General features: G+C 36.0%; 1 protein-coding gene across 1 annotated transcript in view; it reads left to right on the forward strand.

The window, feature by feature from the left end:
- Positions 1 to 3,649: 3,649 nt before the first annotated feature.
- The window catches only part of DNAH12 (dynein axonemal heavy chain 12), a 72,478-nt gene continuing 50,503 nt past the window's right edge, over positions 3,650 to 25,624 (forward strand). Inside the window, exons 1-22 of the mRNA XM_085302334.1 lie at positions 3,650 to 3,819; positions 6,500 to 6,590; positions 6,885 to 6,911; positions 7,804 to 7,993; positions 9,001 to 9,076; positions 9,912 to 10,070; positions 10,569 to 10,764; positions 11,772 to 11,960; positions 13,083 to 13,233; positions 13,333 to 13,424; positions 13,708 to 13,886; positions 14,460 to 14,595; positions 15,819 to 15,944; positions 17,669 to 17,803; positions 18,528 to 18,721; positions 19,597 to 19,840; positions 21,898 to 22,083; positions 22,412 to 22,612; positions 23,781 to 23,975; positions 24,178 to 24,299; positions 24,437 to 24,719; positions 25,337 to 25,456. Coding sequence (XP_085158460.1) covers positions 3,650 to 3,819; positions 6,500 to 6,590; positions 6,885 to 6,911; positions 7,804 to 7,993; positions 9,001 to 9,076; positions 9,912 to 10,070; positions 10,569 to 10,764; positions 11,772 to 11,960; positions 13,083 to 13,233; positions 13,333 to 13,424; positions 13,708 to 13,886; positions 14,460 to 14,595; positions 15,819 to 15,944; positions 17,669 to 17,803; positions 18,528 to 18,721; positions 19,597 to 19,840; positions 21,898 to 22,083; positions 22,412 to 22,612; positions 23,781 to 23,975; positions 24,178 to 24,299; positions 24,437 to 24,719; positions 25,337 to 25,456 — 3,462 coding nt within the window. The remainder of the gene's footprint in view (positions 3,820 to 6,499; positions 6,591 to 6,884; positions 6,912 to 7,803; positions 7,994 to 9,000; positions 9,077 to 9,911; positions 10,071 to 10,568; positions 10,765 to 11,771; positions 11,961 to 13,082; positions 13,234 to 13,332; positions 13,425 to 13,707; positions 13,887 to 14,459; positions 14,596 to 15,818; positions 15,945 to 17,668; positions 17,804 to 18,527; positions 18,722 to 19,596; positions 19,841 to 21,897; positions 22,084 to 22,411; positions 22,613 to 23,780; positions 23,976 to 24,177; positions 24,300 to 24,436; positions 24,720 to 25,336; positions 25,457 to 25,624) is intronic.

The following is a 25,624-nucleotide window of genomic DNA, read 5'->3' on the forward strand; positions in this document are numbered from 1 at the left end:
GGCGCGGCGCCGCTGCTGGGCGCCGCCACCGAGTGCGCCTGCGCGCCGGCCCAGCGGGGCGGGGCGGCCGCGCGCTCCGCCTCTGGGGAGTCGCCTCCGCGCCTCCGCCCGGCCTGAGGGGCCGCCTTGTCTCGGCGCCTTGTCCCGGCGTTAGCCTCTGCTATCGCTGCGAGGGGGTTGGCGGGCGAAGCGTTGCGGATGGTGCCCTTTGCGACAAACGTTTGTCCGGGAAAGGCTTCATGGCTTGATAAACGGCCGTCCAAAAGGGCGCTGCTTTTCTAAGCATTGTGCAGATAGGTGAAAGCTTCTGGATARATCGATATAAACCATTGTACCGATGGTTTGGCATTATTTTCTGCTTGATCAAGATTGGGTGAACTGAACTGTCACCAAACTGTGGTACTTGCTAGGAAAGTGCCTGGTGCTTTCTGAAATGGCCCTAAGCAACAAAATTCTCTACTGCTTTTGCTGTTGCAGTCTCTGTGCTCGGAGGGCTCTACCCACATAGATCTAAAATTAGGGCATTAAGTGTCTTTGTCAAAGGTAGGCCCATGGGTGGTAAATCTGTAGATTTGTTTGTTTTAGTTTCCATTTGTATTTCTGCAAAGTAAGTGGAGGAGCTTAGCAACAGGTACAGCTGTTGAGGTTACATATTTTTAAGCATCCTTGCTCTGATGTGAAACAAAGGTTTTACCTGCTTTGTTCAGACAGAAGACTGGAGGAGAGGGACTTAATGACTCGATTAGGCTGTATGTAAGTTTGTGTCAGGCTGAGAAATTTTAGATAAGATTTTTCCAACTGTCCTTTTTTCAGTAAAAATTTATTATTACTCTGCTGTTGTGCAAAGCACAACAAACATCATTTCTGTAGAATAAATAGGCCTTGAACCAGCTTTTTATTTTGGACAGGTGAACCTTGCTAACAGTAGGGGTCTGTAGAGGCACTACTCACTGTTTTAAAGCCTGTGTGGTTAAATTTTTTCAGGAGAGGAGTCTGGTCTGCTCTGAAAGCAGAGGGGACATGGTTAAGGGTCTGGCTGTTAGCAAAATTAAGGTTTTGTGTGCAAGTCATCTGGTATCTTGGGGCTGAGATCGGTCATGACTAGCACACGTAGCCGTGCTAAGGGCGCTCATATACTGTGGAGGGGCTGCACTGAAACCGCAGCGAACAACTAGGGCTTGAAACGGCTTGAGGGACGCTGACCGGAAGGGACAGCGTCCGGGCTCCAGGTGGGCGAGCGCCTCAGGACAGCCGCGACCGCGGGCGGCAGAGCCGGCGGCACCAAACCCGCCCTCCCGCGGGCTTGTTCCGCTCAGAGACCTCGCAGGCCCGGACCCCGCAGGCTGAGAGGGGCCGGGAGCTCGCCGCGCTGCCCCGCCCCCACTCCCGCCTTCGACCGTTAACGGCCGCCGCGAGGCCCCGCCCGGCGCGCGGCGCCCGCCCGCCCTCGTCTCCGCGGCAACCGCAGCGTTGTCCCGCGCTGCCCCCCTGCGCCAGCGGCTGCGCGCCCGCCGCGCAGGCAGAGGTGAGGGCCACGGGGGCCGCGGGCGGGGGGTGCTGCGGCGGCGGCCGCAGGCGTTGTGGTTGCCCTGCTGCGTGTTCCCTTTCCGCCCCGGCGGGTCTGCGCCCKCCGTCCCGGCTCGGCGGGGGGAATGGCCGGGAAGATGGCACGTCTGCTTGGCTCTGTTCAGCGTATCTTTATTTCTATCTGTAGTCCTTTCCCCCCACCTCCTCACCCCCATCCCCCAGGTTGAATTAATTCCTARGATGCAGCACTAATTTAGAACGTAGTTTTGTCTTTCTGTTCCCCTGCAAGAACGTCTTGAAATACAGCTGTGAGTTTGTAGAAGCTGTGCATCGTGTTTCCTGGAGGATGCTATAGTGAATCTTTTGGGATCATAAAACGTAACTAGTCACACTCATCAGGAAGCAAGACTAAGCTGCTAGAAAGACTGTCTGTTAGTACAGCAGAGCCCAGTTAAGCAGCAGTTTTTCTATTTCTCTCTAAAGCGGGGGTTATCGAGCTTTGGCTGCCAAGTATCTTTAACTATGGTTAGCATTCTTTCTTTCCCCTATTACCTGCTGCATATCTTCACTGGGCTCCCAAAACAAATTTCCTACTTAAAATACATACCTCTCTCTGCTATCCTATTGCACAACCCAGCTCTCCAAAACTGTGATCATAGGCAAATTTCCTCTGATACACAGCCTAGCTTGGATCATATGTTTACCCCACTGAGTTACCACCCATCCTCACCCTTTCTTTGGGAACCTTCTGCAGCTGCAAGCCAGGACTTCTTCACATCCTTTCAGCCTCATTTAGACATCGCTTGCCTCATTAGTCTTAGTTATCTAATTTTATTTTTAGCTCACATTAGTCTTGCTTCTGAAGGTGCACATCCTGGCGTGCTATGGGTGAGTGTTATTTAGGGAGCTCAGAGCTGCTACAGTGGTAAAAAGGTAAAGTAGTGTCAAGCAGCTGCTTTGTAACTGCAGAAGCACTTGCCTCTGTGACTCGTAAGTGCTTCCAAAGAGGCAGCTGAATATAAATACATAAAATGCTATCAGCTGCGACTCTGGRTGGAGTTCATCTTTATATGCTGGACCGTCAAAGTGCTTAAGAATCCTGGTAGATTCACCACAAGACTTTTAGTATCACGGAATTACTTTTCAGAGGTATCCAATTTTACATTTTTTTTTAAGATGGTCATACAGTTCCTTAACCTTTCTATATGCTTAATATAACTTTTGGTGGTTATGTTACAGGTAGAAAATAGGCTCAATGCTTTTTTACTTGAGAAATACGAAGGGAAGAACAGGGATGTGGTTTTGTTTCTTCTCCTTCAAAGATTTACTCTCTATCATCTGCATCATTTTAGGACCTCGTATTGCTTTGAAAATTGGCAGCAACTGTATCATTTCAGTAATACCCAACGGAGTTTGCTTTGGGGCATTTTTTTCTTAACAACTTCAGAGGCCAACCTTGTCCTAATTTCTCTTCCATATTATTAACGCAAGCAGACTTAAGAGAAGTGAGAAAAACTCTACATTACCAGACAAGAAAGGAGTAGGTAGTCACCCACACCCTCCAAGTATAATTTTGTATTTGTACATGCTTTTCCCCTTATGTATTGAATCCACCTTCCTCCACGGATTCCATCACTCTAGGTAGGATGGACATTTCTTTCAGCAAAGACTCAGTTCTCTTTCCATGCTTTCATTTGCATTTTCTCTGTTTGGAGCCTGGATCCTGCTCTGAAGCCATAGAAACAGCAATGCTGTCTTGGGCCCTGTCAGGAAACGTTATGCTAGATCAGGGCCAGTCAGGTGCAGTCTACTGGGTGAGTTTAACAGGCTGCTTTGCTGGGGTCTTCTGCTCCGTGTGTAGGCACTTGAAGACATTTGTAACAGACCTTTATTCTTATGCAATATGCTAATCTTGATTTAATAAAACTGTGCTATCTTTTCTACTGTTTATTTCAGACTTCGTATGCACCTTCTGTTGAACATGTGCGATATTTTTCTGTAGCTTTTATACCTTCATTCTGGAAATCCCTGAAGCCACCTCATTTTACTGCGCACATCTGGTAAACTGCTTTGTGGACAGGATTAGTTGTGTTCTAATACCTTGTTTTTGTTACGGTTTTAGATGCCGCACTCAAGTGGAGCAACATCCCCTTCTAACAAAAAGACTCGAAAAACTTTTTTTCTTCCTATTGTTTTACCCTCAAYGGTCACATCTGATTTCTCACCATTACAGAATAAACTACTGACATACCGAAGAGTCAAAGAACAGCAAAAGATGCTTAATCAATTACTGTGAGTTTCATGTAATTCAAGAAATAAATTCTGTTGAAAGTCGAATTAAAGAAATACTGCACTTTTGACAGCTGAGAAATTATAATGATAYTTGTTTATTTTAGAGGGTTTTGAAGTTATTCGTACAATGCAGAAAGTTTTCCWTCTAAAATCAGTAGTAATGGACAGTACTTGATGGAATCTGATGTTTTCTTTTACAACACCAGGAATCTTGCTTGAGGTGTATTTGTTGGGGCGAGCTGTGGAGGGAAAAAGTGACTTTCACATTTTGAATGTTGTTTATGATAGACTGAAAAAAGTTCTTTCTCTTTATGAATACCTTTTTCAAAAAGAATGAAACTTACTGAAGAATCCATAGTCATGCCAAAAAACGTGAGAATTACGTGGGCTAAGATTGCAGTGTTTGTAGTAGTGTAGTGAAACTTAGAGCAACTTGCTTTTTCAGTCAGACATAAGATTAAAAACAGGAGGAAATCTAATGGAGTTTAATAGGATTAAAGAGCACAAAGAAAACTTGGCCTCAGGAGGAAGAAAAGGAAGTTAAAGACCTAAAAGCAGTCTTAACTGAATGCATTTTAAGTATTGTCATTTGTATCAGTAAGTATGCATATGTTTTTTTTCTATGTGTGTCTTTAGCGGTGCCATGTGCTGTGGCTAAATTTAGTGATGGTAAACAATTGCTTAACAAAATCCTTTGCCATTCATGTTTCACTTCAGTGGCTAAATTAAAGTATTGGAAGTTGGAAGGACCAACCCCCCATTTCCTTTAATAATTTAAAGGTTGTTACAATACAAATTTAACAAACAGAAGGTCTTTTGATTTTTAACTCTTAGAAAGTAGATCCAGAACTTTAAATGGTATCAACAGTAGCAGAGTGCAGTTCTTAGAATGCAGATGCTCAACGTGGTAGAAAAAGGCATTTGTGTGCAGTGTGGCATTGTGATAATTTATTGTATTATAAGGTGACTGCTGACCAACATTCTGACAAATGGCATACTCCTTTGGAACATAGTTCATTTTGTAAGACAGCATAAGTGAATCAATCTTTTAAATAAGATGATTGTGTGATGAAGTGATTTAGGTAGTGTAAATATTTTTCAGAGTTCTACCTGGATACTGATTCTTCATACTTCTAAAATAGATTTCAGATACATTTGAATTTATTCTTTTTAGACAAAAATGTATCGTTGAGAAAGACAACTCTGAGCTGGTTAAAGGAGTATTGTCAGTGTGAAGTTTAGAAGGTATTTTAAAAGAATTACAGTAATTTTTTTTCCTGTCACTATTTCTTCTGAAATTGCTCATTGTGTTTATACAGTTATCTTTTCTAGATTTGCAGAAGCCCTCATATTAAAGTAATACTGAAAACCCTATCAAAATGAAAAAGGCAAAATGGATGACTTACACACTAATATTATTTCTGACAATAAAAACAGTTTGTATTATAGATGTATATAAAGATTTTGTTACATGCATATATATATACACACAAGAGTTATATAATAATTACATAAAAAGAAGCAAAGCTTTATCCCTGATTTTTCATGGGGTACCTGCAATTAACTCAATTTAGTTTATATTCTAATTCATGGCCAGGCTATTTCCTAACAAGTGTATTTTCATTTTTAAATAAGAAGGCTGATCATTATGTTAAATTTGCTGATTAATGTAGGCATAAGAAGTGAAAGTGTACCTTTAATAAAGGTATATATACAGTTTGAAAACAAATTGTATTTTTAAACAGAGTCGGGAAATGCTATTATGTAAAGTTTTTTGGTAGTGAGATTGAACAGTCAGTATAACTTTGCTAATGGTTGTGTAGAATATTTCTGTACTATATGTGCTGATGAATCAATTATGCCTTGTCCATTTCCATGGATATAGGAGTTAGTCTTAATTTCCCYGATCAGATAAATTAAAGATCCTGTAAGAAAGATTCATTTTGTTGAAAGTAAGTAAGTGTATTTTTTACATATATATCTGTTCTGTAACCTTTACTGTTGCTCCCCTTCCAGGAGGATTTTCTTTTAAATGAAAAGGAATTTGCACCCTGACCCATCTGAGTGTTTGTCATTCCTATGAAGTAATGGCAGTTGTGTGCATCTCTGAAATGGGTAGTCTTACTTCCACTTGGGAGATTTTTAGCTTTACTAAACTAAGAGATGCACAAGACTGCATCCCAGAAGTATGAGTTGCAATATTTTAATGGATAAAGTCAGCAGGATGTTCTAATATTACCCATTTAAAGTATTCTAATAGTTATTTGGCAGTTTATAACCTGAGGTAGTAAAAAAAGGTTATTTTTCAAATAAATTGCTTTAGGAGTTCTATTCTGCGCTTTTTTATTTTATTTTAACATAATACATTGGACAGGGTCTAGTAGCTGTAGCTGGTTGAGGAAAAGTAACAGGTAATGTTAACAGCAGAACTGGACAATAGGTTGAGGTCAATCAAGCCAAATATATACTGTGATTGTAACTAAGGTAAATATGGCCTTTTATACAGAAGGAAAGAGAATATGCAAAGAGACCRTTGCTTAAATTTAGAGATCAGCTAGTAAACATGAAAAATTAAAATGATTGCATTATTTTTAATATATTTTAACATTTTATTTGTAGTTTTCAGTTTTATTTATAATTTAAGCATTTTAAGCACTGCTGACTGTRTGTTTTACTTCAGAATTGATCGAGCTTTAAAAGTCTATCAGGTATCCATGGAAGAAAAACATCAAAGAACTCCTGTACCTCCTATCCCAGAACTACCTTCGACTGTGAGTATACAATTCTTCAGATGTGGTATTTTTTTTAAATTTATCTATTACCTATATTGTTCTTTGTTACTGGGGTATTTATGCTCCTACTTCTTAGTATTTACTTACTTACCTCAGTTATTAATGATTCATAAATAGATTTATATGTGGGAATATTCCCATTGAGGTTGATACTTACATGTCTGTAGAATAAAGTCTTTGTTTAGCAGTAATAATTGTTAAATTTAGAAAGCAAAAAAATATTTTTTGGTAAATTCTTAATACATTGGAGCTTTCTTGTTCCTTTTTATGCAGATGAACAGCGAGCAAAAAAAACGAAGAGTGAGTTTAAATTCTTATGCTTTTCTAAAGTGGAATACTGAATGATCTGTCTATGCAGAAGAGTTGTGTCTGTTTTATGGAATTAATGACTGTTAAATAAGAAAAGCTTTTTGCAGCTATTTTGAGGGGGAAAAATGGGTAGGAAGCAAATCTTTTTTCACGGTCCACTAGAAGGAAAGTATTTTCTGTTACAGAAATGTGTCAGCAATCTAAGATTTGATCTAAACTTTTCTTAAAATTCATTACTAATAATTCTCAGAAGTTTTTCAGTTGAGCTCATTAATCACGCATTAGCCTGTACAAAAAGCAATCTTTGGTATTGTTCACCTGATTTGAAGAAGGAATGGGCATGTGTAAATTGTCAAATTTATGTGCATAGTTTTTAACATAAGAATTTATCTCTGAGAGTCACTTTCGACCCAAATTTGCATTAAGGATTTGTATTAAATAGCCTGAGGGAAATTTGATTATAGTTTCCCAGCCAATATTAGAAAATTCATCCTGAGGACTGCAGAGATTCCGATTGTTTTTTGTTTTATAAAAAACTTCATTGCTCCAGAGTATAAATCCCTATTTGTTTGGCATTTTGTCCAAAAAGCCATTTGTTCTTACACTTGCCAGATGAGTGTTTATCCAAAGAACACAAATACGAGCCTTGGACTGTTTTGCTGTCAGTCACAGAACTTAGCAGAGAAGCAAGGAAAATGCCGTACTAAAAGTACAGTATTTTGTACCTGAGCAGTGCATGAGTCACTGCATACTTAGAAGATTTGATTAGGTCACATACCCATAGTTACAAAAATGATGAGTAAGGAGAGAGTTCATTGTCAAACTTAATGCAAAACCACTTAAGTGGCCAATTATTAGACCTATAACAGTATTGTCTTTTCAGACCAATTATCTCTTTATGAAGAAATGTGTGCAAAGTAATCCGGTAGTTCCCATTCAGCAGGAGTGGCTAATGGCCGTGCTCACGTTGGTGCCGCAGTCGCTCATGGAAGGCAAAGACAGAGAGCTATTAGTTGAAAAACTTTTGGGGGAGGTAATAAGGGACTTTGAAATGAGCATGAGGAGATGTGTGGGTAAGTGCCACAAATTACATAATTCTAATATTAATATGCTATTGTATACATATGATAAGCTGTTCTATGTGTGCCCACTAAAAATAATTTTTCTAACTTACACTTTTGAACAGACATGATTTTTGTCATAAGCAACTGATCTTTCAAATCAACGGCTTCAGACAGTCATTTCTCAAAAACACCTAAGGCAAAAACATCTAGTTTTATTTTGGTTAGTTAAAATTTATCTTAACTAGCTGAAGGTAAAGTTCAAGCAAAGGCATTTGCTGATGGCCTTACTTTGATTAAGACATTAGCCTGTTTAGCTAATTGTGAGAGTGTATTGTTTTTTTTTTTTCTACTTTTTATGTCATAGTCATCCTTTTTTGGTTCTTCAGGAACAGCAGATTTTCAAGCTTTTTATTCAATATTGCCTTGAGCACATTCATAATTCTTCTGATGCTACTTTATGTGTATGAGGAAGCTCCCCATAAAAACCTGAAAATATAATTAGCTGTGTTGAGATATCACTGTTACAACTCACTTCTAAACTGAATTTTGAAACTATGTTCCCTCTAAATCATGTTTTAGTACCACTTCTTTCAAAGTATCTGAAAATTGAAAATGAGCCAAATTCTGCTCCAAATTTTGTGTGTGGCTGGTCTTTTTAAAAACAAATTAAAAACAAATCACAGGATTTAGAATGTTACTAACTGCATAACATTATCAGTGGTATCCCACTATACCTGCATTAAGCAAAATTGCCATAAATAATTATTTAAACACTTGCTTCTCTGGAAACCTTGATGAATAAGGGAATGAGCTATCTCATTAATTATTGGTGTTTAGCAAAAATTCCAATTTCTGGTTAGTTTGGGGGAAATCTGTTTTGAAAACTTGGGTGATAGAGTTATATTTCCATCATGCTACATTCTTGGTCCTATCTGGAGAAAGACTGAGAAAGTACAGGGCCTATTGAATATGGCTTAATATTCTTCTTATCTTCATCTGTTTATTAATTTTTCTAGTGCGAAGTGTTCTTATTAAACCAGATGTGAAAGGGCTTGAAGATGAAGAGGAGGCGTCTTTGCCTGTATCACCTCTGTGAGTGGATTAAGTTAGCAAATAGCTTAGAGTGAAACACATTCAGCTGTACGTGTGAAATTCTTGGCAAGCTGCATGAGCGCAGTTGTGGCATAATATTAATGCTGTAGTGCATTAATGAGAAATTATTTTTTTTTCTGTAGACGGTGTTCTATCTGAATGTCTTATATCTAAATACTTCACAAAGTTTTGGCATGGACAGTATTTTTTGTTTTTTTTACTGTTGCATTCACTGAGTAGCACTAACGCCTGCAAGTGACACTTCTGGTTCTGAATGCTCGGAGACTAAAAGTCATGTTGCAGCTATTCATGCAATGAAATGGGGGGAGCCATTTACTGGTAGACAGCAGCGTTATGCAGTAGTATAACATTCTGAAACTGCACCCACTGTGAAGGCTTCATCTGACTTTCATGCTACGAGATGAAGCTTAAGACAGAAAGCAACAAATTTTACACTCTACTAAAAYAGAAGAGGAGTTCAGGCAGTCAGAACGTAATTACCTAAATTGCACAATTTGTTGAAGCATCAAAATGTTTATCTGTCATCTGACTACTGATGATAGGTACTTCTTGTTAGCAGCTGATGAAGTTAAAAGTTTATACTGACAGACCTTCAGGAAGAACAAGTGATTTGAAAAGATGCTGGAGTGTTAAAGCATGGATGGTTGGACAGATTTTCTTTATAGCTTCTGCTGCATTATACTGTAGATATGTATATGACAATTATGTGCTCATGTCAGAGGATAATCTTTTTAACAGAACATTTTATATTTAACAACATTTTATTTAAATACTATCTGAGCTCTTAAATTGCTTGTATGTATTTATTTTTCAGAGGCCTGGACTTCTCTAGACCATGGCATAACAATTTTATCCAAGCAAAAGAGCAAATCCTTTCTAACTTACACATTCTTCACCCTACACTGAAAACATTACTGGATATCGGTTATACAGCATTCTCTAACTTACTTATAGTGGATTTATCAAATTTCAGGTAAAGTCTGTTATGGTGAGTTATAAACATATATATATATTTCTGAAGCTAGTAAAGAAAGGAATTTGTGCAATTTGTTATTTAGTGTGGTTATAAATTTGTTCAATGTGTCATTCAGTTTTTTTTTAGTGGGTAACTTTGTATTGCAGCACACTTTTGACTTCTTATAGTATTTCTATCTGTAGGGAATCCTACAATAATCCTTAAGTTCTGATTTCTTGCTCTTACTGTTTTTCATCAATTACTGATTTTTTTTTCAGTCGTTACATTTAGTTTTCTGTGTCTTTTGCTCATCAATTTTGCCAGTAGCAGTTCTTTACTTTGTAGGGTTGGTTTCCCCCTGCCACCTTTAAGACTGCAAGAGTGATGCTTAGGTTCCCATTGTGCTTTTCTACTAAGGAAGAATGAGTTTGTGAGAATGCGTATAGCATTAGTATTACTTTACTGCATTTTTATTCTAATTCAGTTTATACAGTTGTCTGTAATACTGTTTTCTAGATCGGAAGGTCCAATTGACTGTGAATCTTTAAAGACTGATGTGTCTTTAAGCTGTTCAAAATCAGAAGAGAAATTGTTGAATACATGGTATCCAAGAGTTATCAATCTCTTTACTCAGAAGGAGGCATTTGATGGTGTTAAGTTGGATCGGGTTGACTCTTTTTATAACAGTGTGGCTACACTTATGTCTAATCAGGTAAAAATCTTTCCTGCGTATGAAAAATTATTGTGAAATTTAAGTGGTTTTCACAAATCAACACCTTAAATGATCTAGAGYCTCTTTAGCTGATCATTTTTTACTGTCTATTGCTTGTAATACAAGAAACTATTCAACACAGAAAGTTAAATCTTTTTAACTTCTCTTATTTAAAATACCTACGTTGGCTTGTCTGCTTGTTTTTCTTGCAGTTTTTAGACAAAGAATCTACCATTCTACCAACTGGACATTCAAATAGCTTAAAGAATTATTTTGATGTTTTCTGGACCTTTCTTATCATTGTTCTTAGCTCTATAATTACATGTCATATATTAGTAAACAAAATGAACAAAACCTAGCCTCTCCCCTGAAAGCAGACGTATCTATTCAAACAGACTAAAGGTGCGGCGCTACCAATGTCTATGCAAGTGGCTATAGTTCAGCAGACTTGCAAACACAACTTTTTTCTGTGAGGAATGATACTTAATCTTTTTTTTTTCTATTTATTCATGTCAAGATGACAGTTATTTGAAGTGTTTATCACTTTTTTTTTGTTTTAAGAATTTGCTATCGTTTTATTTCATAATAAAATTTAAACATACAGATGAAATTACTGATTTCAGATTGAGACTTTTTTTTCAAATTTTTCAGTTTACTGAAAATGAAAAATATTCTTCTGTAATTACCAATGAACCAGTATAACCAGTTGTTCGATTTACAAATACAGTAATCACTTGGAATGTACTTCCAGCAATTCAAGAAGACATTTTTTGGATCAAAGCTTTGCAGACATTATAGAATAATATTGGAATAGTATTCTAAACAAGTCAGTCATATGCAAAAAAAAAGTCACTTATACTTATAAAAATTTATACTTCACTATTCGTTATTCATGAATCAGGCTCATAGTGCTAAAATGAATGGAAATCCTAGTTGACTGAACGAAGGGAAAGAAAAAGAGGGGGTTTTGTGCTTTCAGTTAATAGGTGATATATGTTATTGTCTAGCTGAAAGAGTTACTGAGAAGAACTGTTGAAGCTTTTGTGAAACTTTTTGATCCTGAAGACAGAAGTTGTCTACCTTTATTTAAAATGGAATTGACATTTGATGAGGAAAAAATGGAATTTTATCCAAGCTTCCAAGACCTGGAAGAAGCAATTCTGTTTATAGTGACTCGGACAGGACAAACTCTTCAGGTGCGCTTTTATTTTTATTTAAATATGTAAGTGCTAAGTTACTTAATGTGTGAAGATACTAATGTTTTAGGAGCCTAATTACCATGGTAATGAGAAGMAGAATGCTACTTAAAGTATATATTTTCCCTGAAATTTCACAGTTCAAGTGATTCTTGATGGCTACCAGAATCCCAAGCTCTGAAACTCATTTTGTTACTCCTTGTTTATGAGCAATTTGCACATGAACTACCAATTGCCTTAATCTACTGTTGTAACCTACACAACTGATCTACTGTTTTAATCTGCAAAGCAGTGTTYGTGTTCACAAACAATTGTCTACTTGTTAATTACTACAAATAGAAGCTAGGCTGAAAATTTATCCAGGAAAGAAAACTAATTAGAAGATAACCTTTTTGTTTTCTTGTTTGCTCTCTTTAGAAAGCCTAAAAGTATATTAAATGTATAAGTAGCCATATTGTCTACTTTATTTTTAACATTGGCAATCAAAAAGTGTGAATTTGCTGTGTATACTCTTTGTGAGCTAACATTTTGAATACAAATATCTCTGATGTACACCTTTATGTACCATAATTTACAATAAATTTGTGCTGATGATTAAAGTCCCCAAAGAAGAACAAGGAAAGTGAGAGTTGATATTCCTCTTCTTTTTAAGAAAAAGAAAAGCCTCGAATCCCTGACAACTAATGATACAAAATGTAAAGATTTGTGTCTTAGGAATCAGTCTGACTCTGTGGAAGATAGCCTTTCTGTGGGTTTTAGTTGTACCCCTGTGAATCAGACTGTTGGCATTTAATGATACAGGATGTGCTGTACTTTCAGGGAAGTCTTGTGGGTTTGTGTCTGTTTGCACATAGGATAGAATTCAGTTTTATGTAAACCAGGGTAATTTAATTAAACTTTGACTGTCTTTTATATATCTTATTTGATTACTTGAATCAGTAAGAGTTACTTAGGTGTATATGAAGCATACGGCCTTAGGCTTGATTAAGGTCTCATACTTTTCTGATATAGTCTCTTTTGGAGCCTGGCTGCAGCTTACTTTTAAAACAGGTATATCCCTGTATTGTTTTTTTTTTTTCGTTGTCATTTAAAGTAAATAATCCCAACTTGCACTTCTGTTAGAATATCCAAACAGTACATTCTTGGCTAACGGGAGGCACGACAACCCTCAATACTGAGCTCGCTAGTCATGTTATAGCGTGGGCCACATCTACACTGAAAAAATCCATCAAGGACAACTTACAAGGTCCAAAGCAATATTTTGAAAACTATGGTAAGTGTATTTTAAGTTACAACTCTGTTACTTTTTTGAAATAATTAACTTACTGTTATGTGTATGCATTGTACTATTAATGTGGTTATTGAATTGTAGTTGAAAGATACGGCTGGCTTGTAGATGGAACTGCATGTGCACGAATAGAAAGATTTGAAACAGAAGAACACAGTTTTGATGAATATACTGCTGTAAGTTTTAATTCTACATTTTATGTATTACATTTAACGTACACAGAGCATAATAAAAGTGGAGCAGATTTTTCTGAGCGCCAGGAAAACAGGTGCTCAGCCTTAAGCTAAAAAATTATATCAACTACCTGCAATTCTACACCATAAACATTTTTTTCCTAGAAATGTATGTGGTAAATAGAACAAGTAATTATTTATTTTCCTTGATGTGTAATACTTATTCACTGAACAAAGTAGTTAAATAATAGCTCTGGAGTGTAAAATCTTTAATGTTCTTTTAAAGTTCATAGATGAATTCTTCACCCTCTCTAAGGAAATCATGAGTTTACCACAGCTTGCTAGTTTCCCTATGATCCATTTGGACTGTGATGATTTAAAGCAAGGTTTGGCTGATAAAGCAAAAAACTTTGCAAAAGTTCTTATGGAGAGAATAGTTGCAAATCACAGAGAGGAAAATGAAAAGTAAGTAGAATTTGCTGCTTGTGAATGCTGCACGTTTTAAATGCATAGCAGAAATATGTAGAAGAAATGTAAATATACTGTACTTCTATTTAGCAAAGTTTCTTGGCTAAATTAAGATATTATGCAAGTTGTACTAGCTGATACATTTTTCTCTGTATTCCAGACTCCAAAACTAGCAGGGGAGCAGTATTATTACTGGACTTGGATACTGGGGGAACTAAATGATCAAGAGGCTTCCCTTACCATTCTGACATTTTAAGCATGAAATGCAGTACTCCTGCACTGTCAAAGGAATGACCAACTTGATTCTCTTATTATATGATAGCTAACTCTTAAATTTTTGTAGATAATAACAGATAATAACACTAACGAATTCTGAAGGATAGATTGCAGGTTCAATTAGATTAAATCATTAGTGAAATGGTAATAATTTGTTAGGTTAAAATTTACAAGTTATAGTCCAGTCTTATAGTGGTTCCATATCCTCAAAATAGCAAAATATTTACTACAGATATGTAATATTTACCTGTGTCTATGTGTATGTGAATCTTTTATGTAAAAATAAATTCATAGGATATGCAGGGAATTTGAAGCAATTAAAGAACGTGCATTAAAAGTTCCTGAGACCACAGAGGAAATGATGGAAACAATAGCTTACATAAAGAWGGTGAAAACCAAGGGTATTCAGGAACTGTTGTTAAGGATCAAGGTAATTGACTATTCCTTTCATTCATAATTCTTTTTAGCAAATATGCTGGCCTGTACAAATACAGAATTCATTTGGGAGAACAGACAAAAGGTGTCTGCACTCACTTTTCCTTGAGAGACAAGCAACGCTTCTTATTCTGTGCTCCTATGTGTTCTGCATACCAGTGAGAAGACATGCAGAATGTGGCATATCATGTGGTTTTTAATAGTACCACAGATAATAAGATGCTCAGGCTAGTAATTTTTACATACAGACTTACTTTATTGACTGAAAAAAACACCCAAAACAAAACCAAAAAACAAAAAAATGCTTCAAAAAATGTAACACTCAAATATGAAGAGGATTTTACGTGTAAAAACAGTCATTGACTATTGTGACCACTTTCAATGCACAAGGATTTTAATAGTATATTAAGTCTTCACTGTTGCAGCCACCCTTTTGTGATTAAAATTTCCTCTGTGTCAAGAATCAATTTTGTTATTTGAATGAGATAAAGATGATGATGTTAAATTAGCAGTAGTACCTTGTACATGCTCAGAGATCAAAASTGGAAAATTGTGTAAGATACGTCAGCCGAAAATATTGCTAGATAAGAAACACTTTGCTCTATGTTAAGATGATAYGTATCAGATTTTCTTTTGACAATAAGGCTGAAAATATAACATATTAGTGTTATAGAATGATGTTAAATAATAGTTGAGAGTTCATATGTGGATTTACAGGCCATAGAATGCAACTTTAAAGAAAGAAGCTTAGAAATGGGGCAGAGATTTGACTAATTTTTTAAATGTATGTTTTTATATTCATCTTTAGTTGATTAAAGATTATTATACAATATATGCATGTGTAAAGTATATTAATTACACGATAATGTATCTAAATAATGAATTAATTACAGATTAATTGTACTAAAAAAGTTGCAGAGAAGAGACACAGTAGTAATTTGAGTCTTCAGTGTGTTCTGTGGTCTTCCAAAGCAAAGAAGTCAATCCTTGATAACTTACTAATGTAAATATAAATATTTTTTACCCTTTCAGAGGTCAGTAAGAATTTTTTTGAATGCATCATTGAAATCCAAATACTGAAAATGGAAGGAAGGAAGTCTGAATTTTAAAAAAGTCCATGAAATAATGAMTTCTTTTTTATCTTTGTAGAAAGTWTTGTGTACTCTACATCTTAAACAAGTATATAATATTTAAACTTCCGTGAAATGTCTTTTTTAGGAGTGCTGTCAGCGAATTAATTACTTTTTAGATGTTTTTCTGTTTGCTCCTGAAGATCTTGCACTGAATGCAACGGTTATTCTGTGGCCAAAGAAGATTAATGCTATTTTTGATGAACACGATGATGTAAGGATATTTTCTTTGTTTGTGGCATATTCTGACTTGTTAGAGTTTTGACTTTGCTGCAAAAATAAATAGCTCAAGCAGCAAAATGTATCTAACCATCTAACATGCAACCATATTCATTTAAAAGTGCTTAAATAGTATGTTTCTTCCTTTCTTTCTTTTTTTTTCCCTATCAACAGAGGGCTAGTACATTTGTAGAGGGATTTAAAATACAGAAAGTACTTGCTGTAATTGAAAACCTTTGGAAGTCTTAGTATCTTAATTTTTTTGTGGCCAGTACTAGCTAATATTGCCTATAGCGTAATCAGCTAGTACTGAAAATACATCTRCCATTTCCTCAGAGGAGTTAGTCTTCTGAACAGACAGTCATTTAGTTAAAATGATGTTCTGTTCTATCAATAAATGAACAGTTTGATTTGAATTTCTTAAACAGTAATCATTAATAAAAAAGCATGCAACATTTATTTTTCTCTGTGTGACTGTGTGTTAATACCTTTTCTGCCACTTGTTGATATTCATCTTGCTTGCATTCTTTATCTCTGGCTATGATATAGCGAGTCAGAAGTTTTGGTGTTCTCTTGGTTCTGTATAGTAGTTCAGCATAGAATTTATTCTTGGATTTAATATTGACTTTTAAAAATGTTTAAGAATTGTGTTTTTTAATAAAAATGTTGGTATCTTTTTAATACTAGAATTTAGGATTTCTCTTCCACTAAGTCTTACTCATATATCAAGAAATACGTTCAAGGGTACTAATAAGTTTCTGACTTAAAATATACCCAGTTTGGACTATTATGTCTAATAATACTCAAAATCTCTCTATAAAAAAATTTTATAATCCCAAATAATAAATGATTGGAATTTATTTTCTACTTGTACAGAGGGAATTCATGATGACTGTTCAAATTATTTTTACTGAAGAGGTCAGTGTAGAGTGTGTCTGATTTAATGATAATGCCTCAGAAGTGTATCTGTCTATGGCTGACAATATCTAGCAACCTGCATAGTGCCAGAGTCGGAAGATAAGAATGTTTTTACATTCAGTCTCTATGTGTCTATTTATGCTATCAGATACGAGTTCATTCTTATTTTAATGCTAAAGGAGAGGACTAATTCCTCTCTTGGAAAAGTTCAGTTTGTCTGCTGCATCATTTTTGCACGGCAGTAGGTGTTCCTCTTTGYCTAGACCAGTTTCTTGGTTAATAGCCTTGAAAATAACTGCTCTTTGTGCAGACCATATGCTTTAGGGTGGGTTTATGTTCTACAGTTCTTACTTCTGTAGCATTAGATACATAGGGAATAGTGCTGGCCTTTCACTGTTGTAGAGGTCTCCTCTTCAGGCAATATAATACTAAATTCAAAGATGAGAATTAWTTTTTTTAATACGTCCAGTCTCTGTGTTTACACCTCGTGCTGTACTCGTTGGAGCTCTCCCATCTTTTGTCTGRTTGCTGAAGGAGATCTATAGAAGTTAGAATTGCCTGCAATTACTGAGTAAGGGATTCCATATTCACATGCAGAGGCTGTGCACACTTAAACGTGTGGATAGCTCCGCCACAAAGAACTTGAGCTGCGTAAGGATAATAACTTCTATATATTGTTTATTTTCTATTTATTCTCAAAATATTTAATTTAAATAGCACTAGGCATGTTAACTATTGAAAGGACTTAGAGACTTTTTTTTTGCTTGTTTTTACCCTAAAAACAAATTAATTGTTTTGTAGCTGATTGAGCAGTCTAGGCTTAAAGGAGAACTTGAACTAACACAGAAAACTGAGAATTTGGTTACGGAAATACGCAGGCTCATGCGTTCTGTGGCAGAATTGGAAGAATACTCAGAACTGGATTGCATGCAACAGGTATGATTAACGTATAAAATTGGTAAAAACATTTTGTATGTTTAATGCAGAGGTTCATTGAAGGAATTTAATTTTAAAAATAATTATGTTAGCAAATGTGAACTAATATGTTTATGTCTGTTATCCTATTACTGCAATGATAATACTCATAAAATGCCCTCCTCCGTTTTTGGACTAGATTGGCAATAATATTTTGACTGGAAAACTTAGCATAATGTTGCCTAAATTAACTGATAGTTTGCTGAGTTCCAGCAGGGACTAAAATATTAAAAATACATAATAYTATTTTTTGTCTTTTTACTCTGGTTTATATAAAGCATACAGTGTGAGGTCCTGGCTCAAATGAAATTAATGGGAATCTTGTCAATAGCTTCAGTGAGATCAAAATTTCATCATCTGGTTTTGATAATTTGAGGAATTGAAGGAAAAAATAGCAAGTTAGAAAGAGTAATTGTTGGAGATTTGATGTTAAATGAACCTCAAAAGTTCCTTTCTTCTACTAATGAAGAGCTGACCAATGGCTCTAAAACTCTGCAACTTTCTAAATGTCTTTTATAAGCACTAAAACATGCCCTGCATTTAAGTGTCAGGATATCACAGTACTACTCAGTAATTTTGTTTTTTAAAAGCAAAAAGTCCAAGAATTTATTATATTTTGATATTGTGGTAGCTGTTCAGAACTTAACCTAGATATCTCTGAAGACATACAATTATTTGATTTCAGTATGTGACTGACCTGAGAGCATTACAGAAACGTATACAAGAGGCTGATGAAACAGTCACTTTTATTAATAAAGAGGAGACTCTCTTCAAATGGAAACTGACTGAATTCCCACTCCTCGGTAGCATAAAAGTTGAGATTGAACCATATCAGAAACTTTTTGGTCTTATACTGAAATGGCAGCGAACAGAAAAAAGGTAACTCAATTTTACATACTCTTGATCTAAATGAAGGTGAAATGAAGGTGAAGATAAAACACACAGACTGTTTTTGTTTATGTCAGATGTAGAAGGTGGTTTTGTTTCCTTCTAAAAGATTATCACTTATTAGCAATCCAAGCTAGAAAAATAGTCAGTGTTTTTAATATAATGTAAAGGAGTATAGCCACACTTGGTATCATTCATATGGCCATCTAACTGTATTATTCATATCAGTAAGGCCCATAAATAAGCCAGGAATCATATGATGAAGAAAAGGTTGATTAGGTATGAACCATTCTGTATGCAAGATGGGGAAGAAGTTTAATTACCAAGACTACAATCTCTATATAATGAAAAACATATTTAATCTAACAGCTGTCCAAAATAAAATGTAGATGTGCTCAAATGATTATGTTACTCTGTAGCAGCTAGATTTTACCACAAAAGCTATGATATGTCTGAGTCTGAATTAAGTGAAATTGTTTACCAATGTCTGTGTTCTTTGTAAGTGGTGAAATCTGATATAACTGGACAACGTGGATTTTCTTGAAAATCTGAAAGGCTATTATGTTTTGATGACATATGTTGACCTCTATCCAGAGCATTATGTTTTTGTGCAAATGTTTTTGAGTACATGCAACTGTTTCAGTATGTGCAGGACTTGAGAGCATTACRCAGAAGCATTCAGGAGCCCGTAAAAACCACCTTTAGTTATGTAATAGAATTTTGCATAGAATGACAATACTTAGAAAAAAGAGTTTTACTGTTTTTAAATAATTATTAACCTAAATCAGGTTTATGTTGCAAATAAGGTGTCAAATACTTACGGACTGTGTTTGTTATCCTGTTTTCTAACGTTACTTTTTTCTCAGATGGATGGATGGTGACTTTTTTGAACTAAATGGGGAAAGCATGGAGGCAGAGATTGATGACTTTTTTCGAGAGGTATACAAAATGTCCAAACTCTTCCAGCAAAAGCAGAAGAAAGCTCAGCAAGAATGGAAAAAGACATCACAACGCAGAAATGTAGTAGAAGAGAAGATAGAAGAAGAAAAAAAGGCAAATCCAATTCTTGCAATGTGTTCTTCAGTTTTGGAGCAGATTAAAGACTTTAAGGTGAAAAAATGGTGAGGGTGGGGGATGTTAGTATTATTTTGGTGATAATGGACAAATGCTGAAGTCAGTATTAAGCCTGCATAGGTGCTTCAGTGTCGGAGACCCCTGTTTTTTGTTAGCTTGAGGGACTGATATTTCATACTTTTGAATGATTGAATTTTGTAGGAAATTGAATGATGGAAAGCCAGATTGGGTTTGATCTAAATGTCCCAAACAGCAGAATGGCAGGAGTTTTCCACCCCCTTCTTGTCCAGTAAGGCCTCAAAGGGATGACCAGACGTGTAGATAGCAGAAAACAACTGCTCATTTTAGTAATAATTACCACTATACAATTCTTTGGAATGTCTGTTAAGCTTGCCTTGATAAGACCCCAAATATAAATAGTAAGCTACTGCACCAAGATTTCCTCTCTTGATACTGTGTTTTCATGGACATCTGAATTCTGCCATTGGAAGCTGAAGAGAAGTACTCACACTGTAAATATCTAAACAAAGCACTCTGATGTGCTTGGGAGTTTACCTCTGGGAGTTCTTGCTTTTTCCTGTTAACCAACTACAGAGAGCTCTGAATTGCTGTTTCCAGATTGAACTGTACCATTGATTTTAATAGAATAAAATTACACTCCAGGTTTCTTTGCAGTTTTAGGGATGTGAGTAGTTAAAGAGTGAATATATACATGAGGATAACACTCTTCGGATTTAGAGAATTTTTTAGGGATGTAGTTGGAAAATTTGAAGTGGAACTACATGTTATGTTAAATGTAAGTCTAATTTAACGTAGCGTAGTGGAAATTCTTTTCCTTTTCATAGAACCTTGGAAGAGTTAGAGTTGGAAGGGACCTCTGGACCATCTCGTCCCTCAGGCAGGATCAGCCTGAACAGGTTGCCCAGAACTATGTTCAATTGAGTTTTTGTATCTCCAAGGACGGAGACTCTACAATCTCTCTGGGCAACCTGTTCCAATTTTTAGCCATCCTCACATTGAAGAAGTGCTTTCTTATGTTCAGATGGAATTTCCTGTGTTTCAGTTTTGTGCCCATTGTTTCTTGCCCTTCCGCTGGGCACTGCTGAGAAAAGTCTTTACACCATCCCATCAGATATTGATAGACATTGATAAGATCCTGCTAAGCAGTCCCAACTCTTGTAGCCTCTTGTATGAGAGATGCTTCAGTTCCTTCATCATCTTTGTGGCCCTTTGCTGGACTCACACTAGCAGCTGCATGTCTCTCATGGCCTGTGGAACTCAGCACTAGGTAAAGGACACCAAGTGTGGCTTCACCAGTGCTGACTAGAGAGGAAGGATCACCTCCCTTAACCTGCTGGCAGTGCTCCTCCTAAAACCTCTCATTTGCCTTCTTTGCCATGAGGCACTGCTAGCACGTATTCAGCTTTTTGTCCACCAGTACCCCTACATCCTTCTCTGCAAAGCTGCTTTCCAGCTGGTCAGCCCCCAGCCTCTACTAGTACTTAGGGTTATTCCTCCCTAGGTGCAGAACTCTACAATTCCTGTTGTTGAACTTCAGGAGATTCCTGTTTCTCTAGGCTGTTGAGGTCCTTCTCAAAGGCAGTGCAACTATCTGGTGCATCAGCCACTCCTCTCAATTTTGTATCATCTGCAAACTCGCTGAGGGTGGATTTGATCCCACCGTTCAAGTCACTAGTGAAGATGTTAAACAGTATTGGCCCCAGTATTGATGCCTGGGGAACATCAGTAGTGACTGGCCTCCACCTRGACTTTACACTGCAGATCACAACCCTCTTAGCCTGGCAATTCAGCCAGTTTCAGTCCACCTCACTGACCACTTACTCTCCTGCCAAGACACTACCTCATGGTTTTTTATTTCTTCAATAATTTACTGCAGTTATTTAGAAATTAAACACACAACTGAATGGATCTATTTATGATTTTCAGAAAGATTTTTGTCATCAGTTACTACAGGAGAATTTTAAATGTATATCAGAGATGATTAAAATGAATGATGCACATCACAATTTTTATCACACACAAAACTTTTGTACAGATATAATTAAACCTTATAAATGTTTTTTCTTATTTAGGAGAATATTCCTACTGTGACTGTCTTTTGTAACCCTGGCATACGAACTCGTCACTGGCAGCAGATGTCAGATATAGTAGGATATGATTTAACACCAGACTCTGGAACTACCCTGAGAAAAGTCTTAAAGCAGAATCTAGGTCCTTATTTGGAACAGTTTGAAGTCATAAGTTTAGGTGCAAGTAAGGTAAGCATGGAGATTTGATAGTTAAAATACATGTCTGGTCTTTTAGTGATGGCTTTTATGATTTACCAGACAAGAGGTCTGATGAGACTTTAGCCTATTCGATGATGACAATGACTGTGTAAACATTCATATCTCATGTGGCATCATGATTATTTCCTGAATGCATTGTTTTCGGTGCATTAGAAAGTACAATATTAAGAAAAATAATTTAACTTATGTTCTTAGATCAAAATAGATTATTCAAATGGCTAGGCTTATATATTAAATTAATCAACTGTACAAAATTAATGCAATAGCTAAAATAAATTGTTTTGTTTTTCCACTGCAGGAATTTTCATTAGAGAAAGCAATGCGTGCTATGATGGAAACCTGGGCTTCAATTTCCTTTAATACAAGTGTATATCGTGACACTGGTGTTCATATTCTGTCCGCAGTGGATGACATTCAAGCTGTTCTTGATGATCAGATTGTGAAAACTCAGACAATGAGGGGATCACCTTTCATTAAACCATTTGAGAAAGAAATCAGGGTATGATGAGAACGGCATATACATTTTACCATTTTTAATTGTATAGGGTAGCTATAATTCAAGAGTGAGCCAATTGTTTCACTCACACTTGCTCACAAGAGTAAGCATTATTGTTTCCCTTTTCATCAATGAAATTCTTTGAATTTTCAGCTTTCATAGTAAGTTCTTATTACATTATTTCTAAGTGTTGCAAATCCCTCTACAGCTCATGTTTTTGGTAGCTCTCTCTTTCACCATTCAGATTCAAAAGCAACCAAGAGAACATCATTATTTTTCTGTATATTTTGAAAATCATTATTTCAGTTTATTATCTCTATTTGATAAATTGAAATTACGTTTTTGTTCTCATTAATAACATATAAGCATTTAGCCCTTGAGCTTTGGAATCAAGTTTTGAACTACAGCATTTGCTTCTAGGCAAGAGAATTTCTTGAGGACTGGTAGGAAAAAAAAAGGTTGCTTTATCCAAGCTTCAGAACAATGATGGAATCACTTYATAACTGCTTTTCTCTTTTCAGGACTGGAGTAGCCTTCGTAGTCTTAGCACCCTGATTGCTGCTAGGATAGTAGCTGGTGAAACTGCTTTGCTTGTTCGTTTATGTAGGAAGTCCTCAGAAACAAGAGGGCTCAGGGAACATACTTAGTATTTACCCTTTTCAGGCAGCAACTCAGCCTTTTCTAGAGGCATCTGCTACCATCTGCTTCAGAGACAGAGTACTGGGATGATTAGATCTCTCCTCAGATCTAGTGTGGACTTTCTGGTATTCCTGTGCCCCTGTTGTGATTCAGCTACAAGCCAAGAGCTCCTCACTGTGGGTCATGGGACAGAATTTGTCACTGGTAGCCTACTGAGTGTTACTTAACCATTATGTTATTAAAAGATCATAGCACTAGAGTGATCTGAAAATAGATAAATGGCGCTAACTGGATTTTGAAAAATGAATCTCCAGGTAAGTTAAACCTTTTGTACTCCTTTGGTTATATGTAAATATGGAAGAATCTAGATATTCTTAAATATTTTTCTTTTACTATTGTAAAAATTTATTTTATTTTCTCCTTGAACACTGGAGCACCATGCTGCCCATGATGCCTCTTTTCTTATATTTATTCTCTTTAACATTATTTATGTAGAAATACTTAGGTAACTTTCTTTTAAATATTTGTTAAGGAATGGGAAAATCGCCTAATTCAAATTCAGGAGATTATTGATGAATGGCTGAAAGTTCAAGCTCAATGGCTTTATTTGGAACCCATTTTTTCTTCTGAGGATATTATGCAACAGATGCCAGAAGAAGGGCGTCTCTTTCAGACTGTAGATAGATACTGGAGGGATATTATGAAGTATTGTGCCAAAGACCCAAAGGTGAGGAAAATGTTAAAAAGAAGTAATAGTTTCTCTCCATTTCATCATTGCTTTTGTGTTCAGAATATATACAGTGAGCTACCACATTAATTGTCTAGAGTTTCTAAGAACAAAGCCGTGTTGTACATTAACTATTTGAGTGACTTTTACTGTACAAGGAAGCAATTCATAACTTATATTTTGCATGTATTTGTTACTGCAGGTTCTTGTTGCTACGTCTTTGACRGGGTTATTGGAGAAGCTTCAGAACTGTAATGAGCTTCTTGACAAAATCATGAAAGGACTAAATGCTTATCTTGAGAAAAAGCGTCTCTTCTTTCCTCGGTATGATGTGTTCTGGCTAGTTCAAAAAAAAAAGGCTTTTAAAATTTTAAAATTGCCTGATAATTCAGTTATCTCTTCTTTTTCCCCCATCTTTTTTTTCCCTCCCCCCCCCTTTTCTCTCCTAAATCATTTTCTAGCTTCTTTTTCCTATCTAATGATGAAATGCTGGAGATCCTGTCAGAGACTAAAGACCCTCTCAGAGTTCAACCTCACTTGAAAAAGTGTTTTGAAGGCATTGCTAAGCTGCATTTCCTTCCCAATCTGGATATTAAGGCAATGTATAGTTCTGAAGGCGAGCATGTAGAGCTGATTTCAAGTATTTCTACATCTGAAGCTCGAGGCGCAGTGGAGAAGTGGTTAATTCAAGTAGAAGATATTATGCTGAAGAGTGTACATCATGTTATTTCTAGATCAAGAATGGTATGGGTTTTGTAGTACGTGTTTCGTAATAATATAAAGGCTATGACATAAACAGTTTGTTCTTTATTTTAAGGCTTGGCTTCCTAAAATTCTTGAAACACAAGAATTTATGCAGATGAAATTAAGGGTTTGGGACTGAGTTAATATGACTTGTATTTACAGTGAGCTAAATAAGAGTTTAGCTTGAATAAGAATTGAATGTTTTTATGTAACACTGTTTATAGATTTTAAAAAGCCTGGCAGCAATACTGCATTTCTAGGTTATCTCATTTGGATTAAATGAATTATTCAGTCTTTTTATTTAATTAAAAGTCAGAGATAAATAAAAAACTTGTTTGCTTCCTCCTGAAAGAAAACTATAAGCCAGAAAGGATTTCTTGTGTAAAGTTAGGAAGTTGTGAATATTTCCATAACATGAAAAAATAATGACTTGAATTTTTAAAATTATTTATCAAATAACAAACAAATCTAAATGGAGGGATAGGGGGAAGATATGTAAAAGTGCATTTGGATTTTGCATTGTTAATGAAAATATTAATAGAATCACATTATATACTTCTGTATTACATTATGTATGTACTGGCACGGTATTTATACACTGTATTTAACTCTTCTAGGCATATCCAGAGACTGAGAGAAAAAGTTGGGTTCTGGAGTGGCCTGGGCAAGTAGTATTGTGCGTAGCGCAGATGTTCTGGACAAGTGAGGTGCATGAAGCTCTTGGCAGTGGACAAGAGGTACTATATAATGCATTATCTGGTTTTTATTTTATTAATTTCTCRTTTTAGGTAATGTATTTTGTTTAACCGAATCATTTATATTTTTCCACAGTCAAAATAAGATTCAATAAAATATCATCATATGAGTTCGACGTACATGAATTTTGGTATAGTGATTTACACCTT

The sequence above is a fragment of the Rhea americana genome, unplaced genomic scaffold (assembly GCF_003343005.1).
Source record: "Rhea americana isolate MKP2758 unplaced genomic scaffold, rheAme1 scaffold_19, whole genome shotgun sequence".
Classification (NCBI taxonomy): Eukaryota; Metazoa; Chordata; class Aves; order Rheiformes; family Rheidae; genus Rhea; species Rhea americana.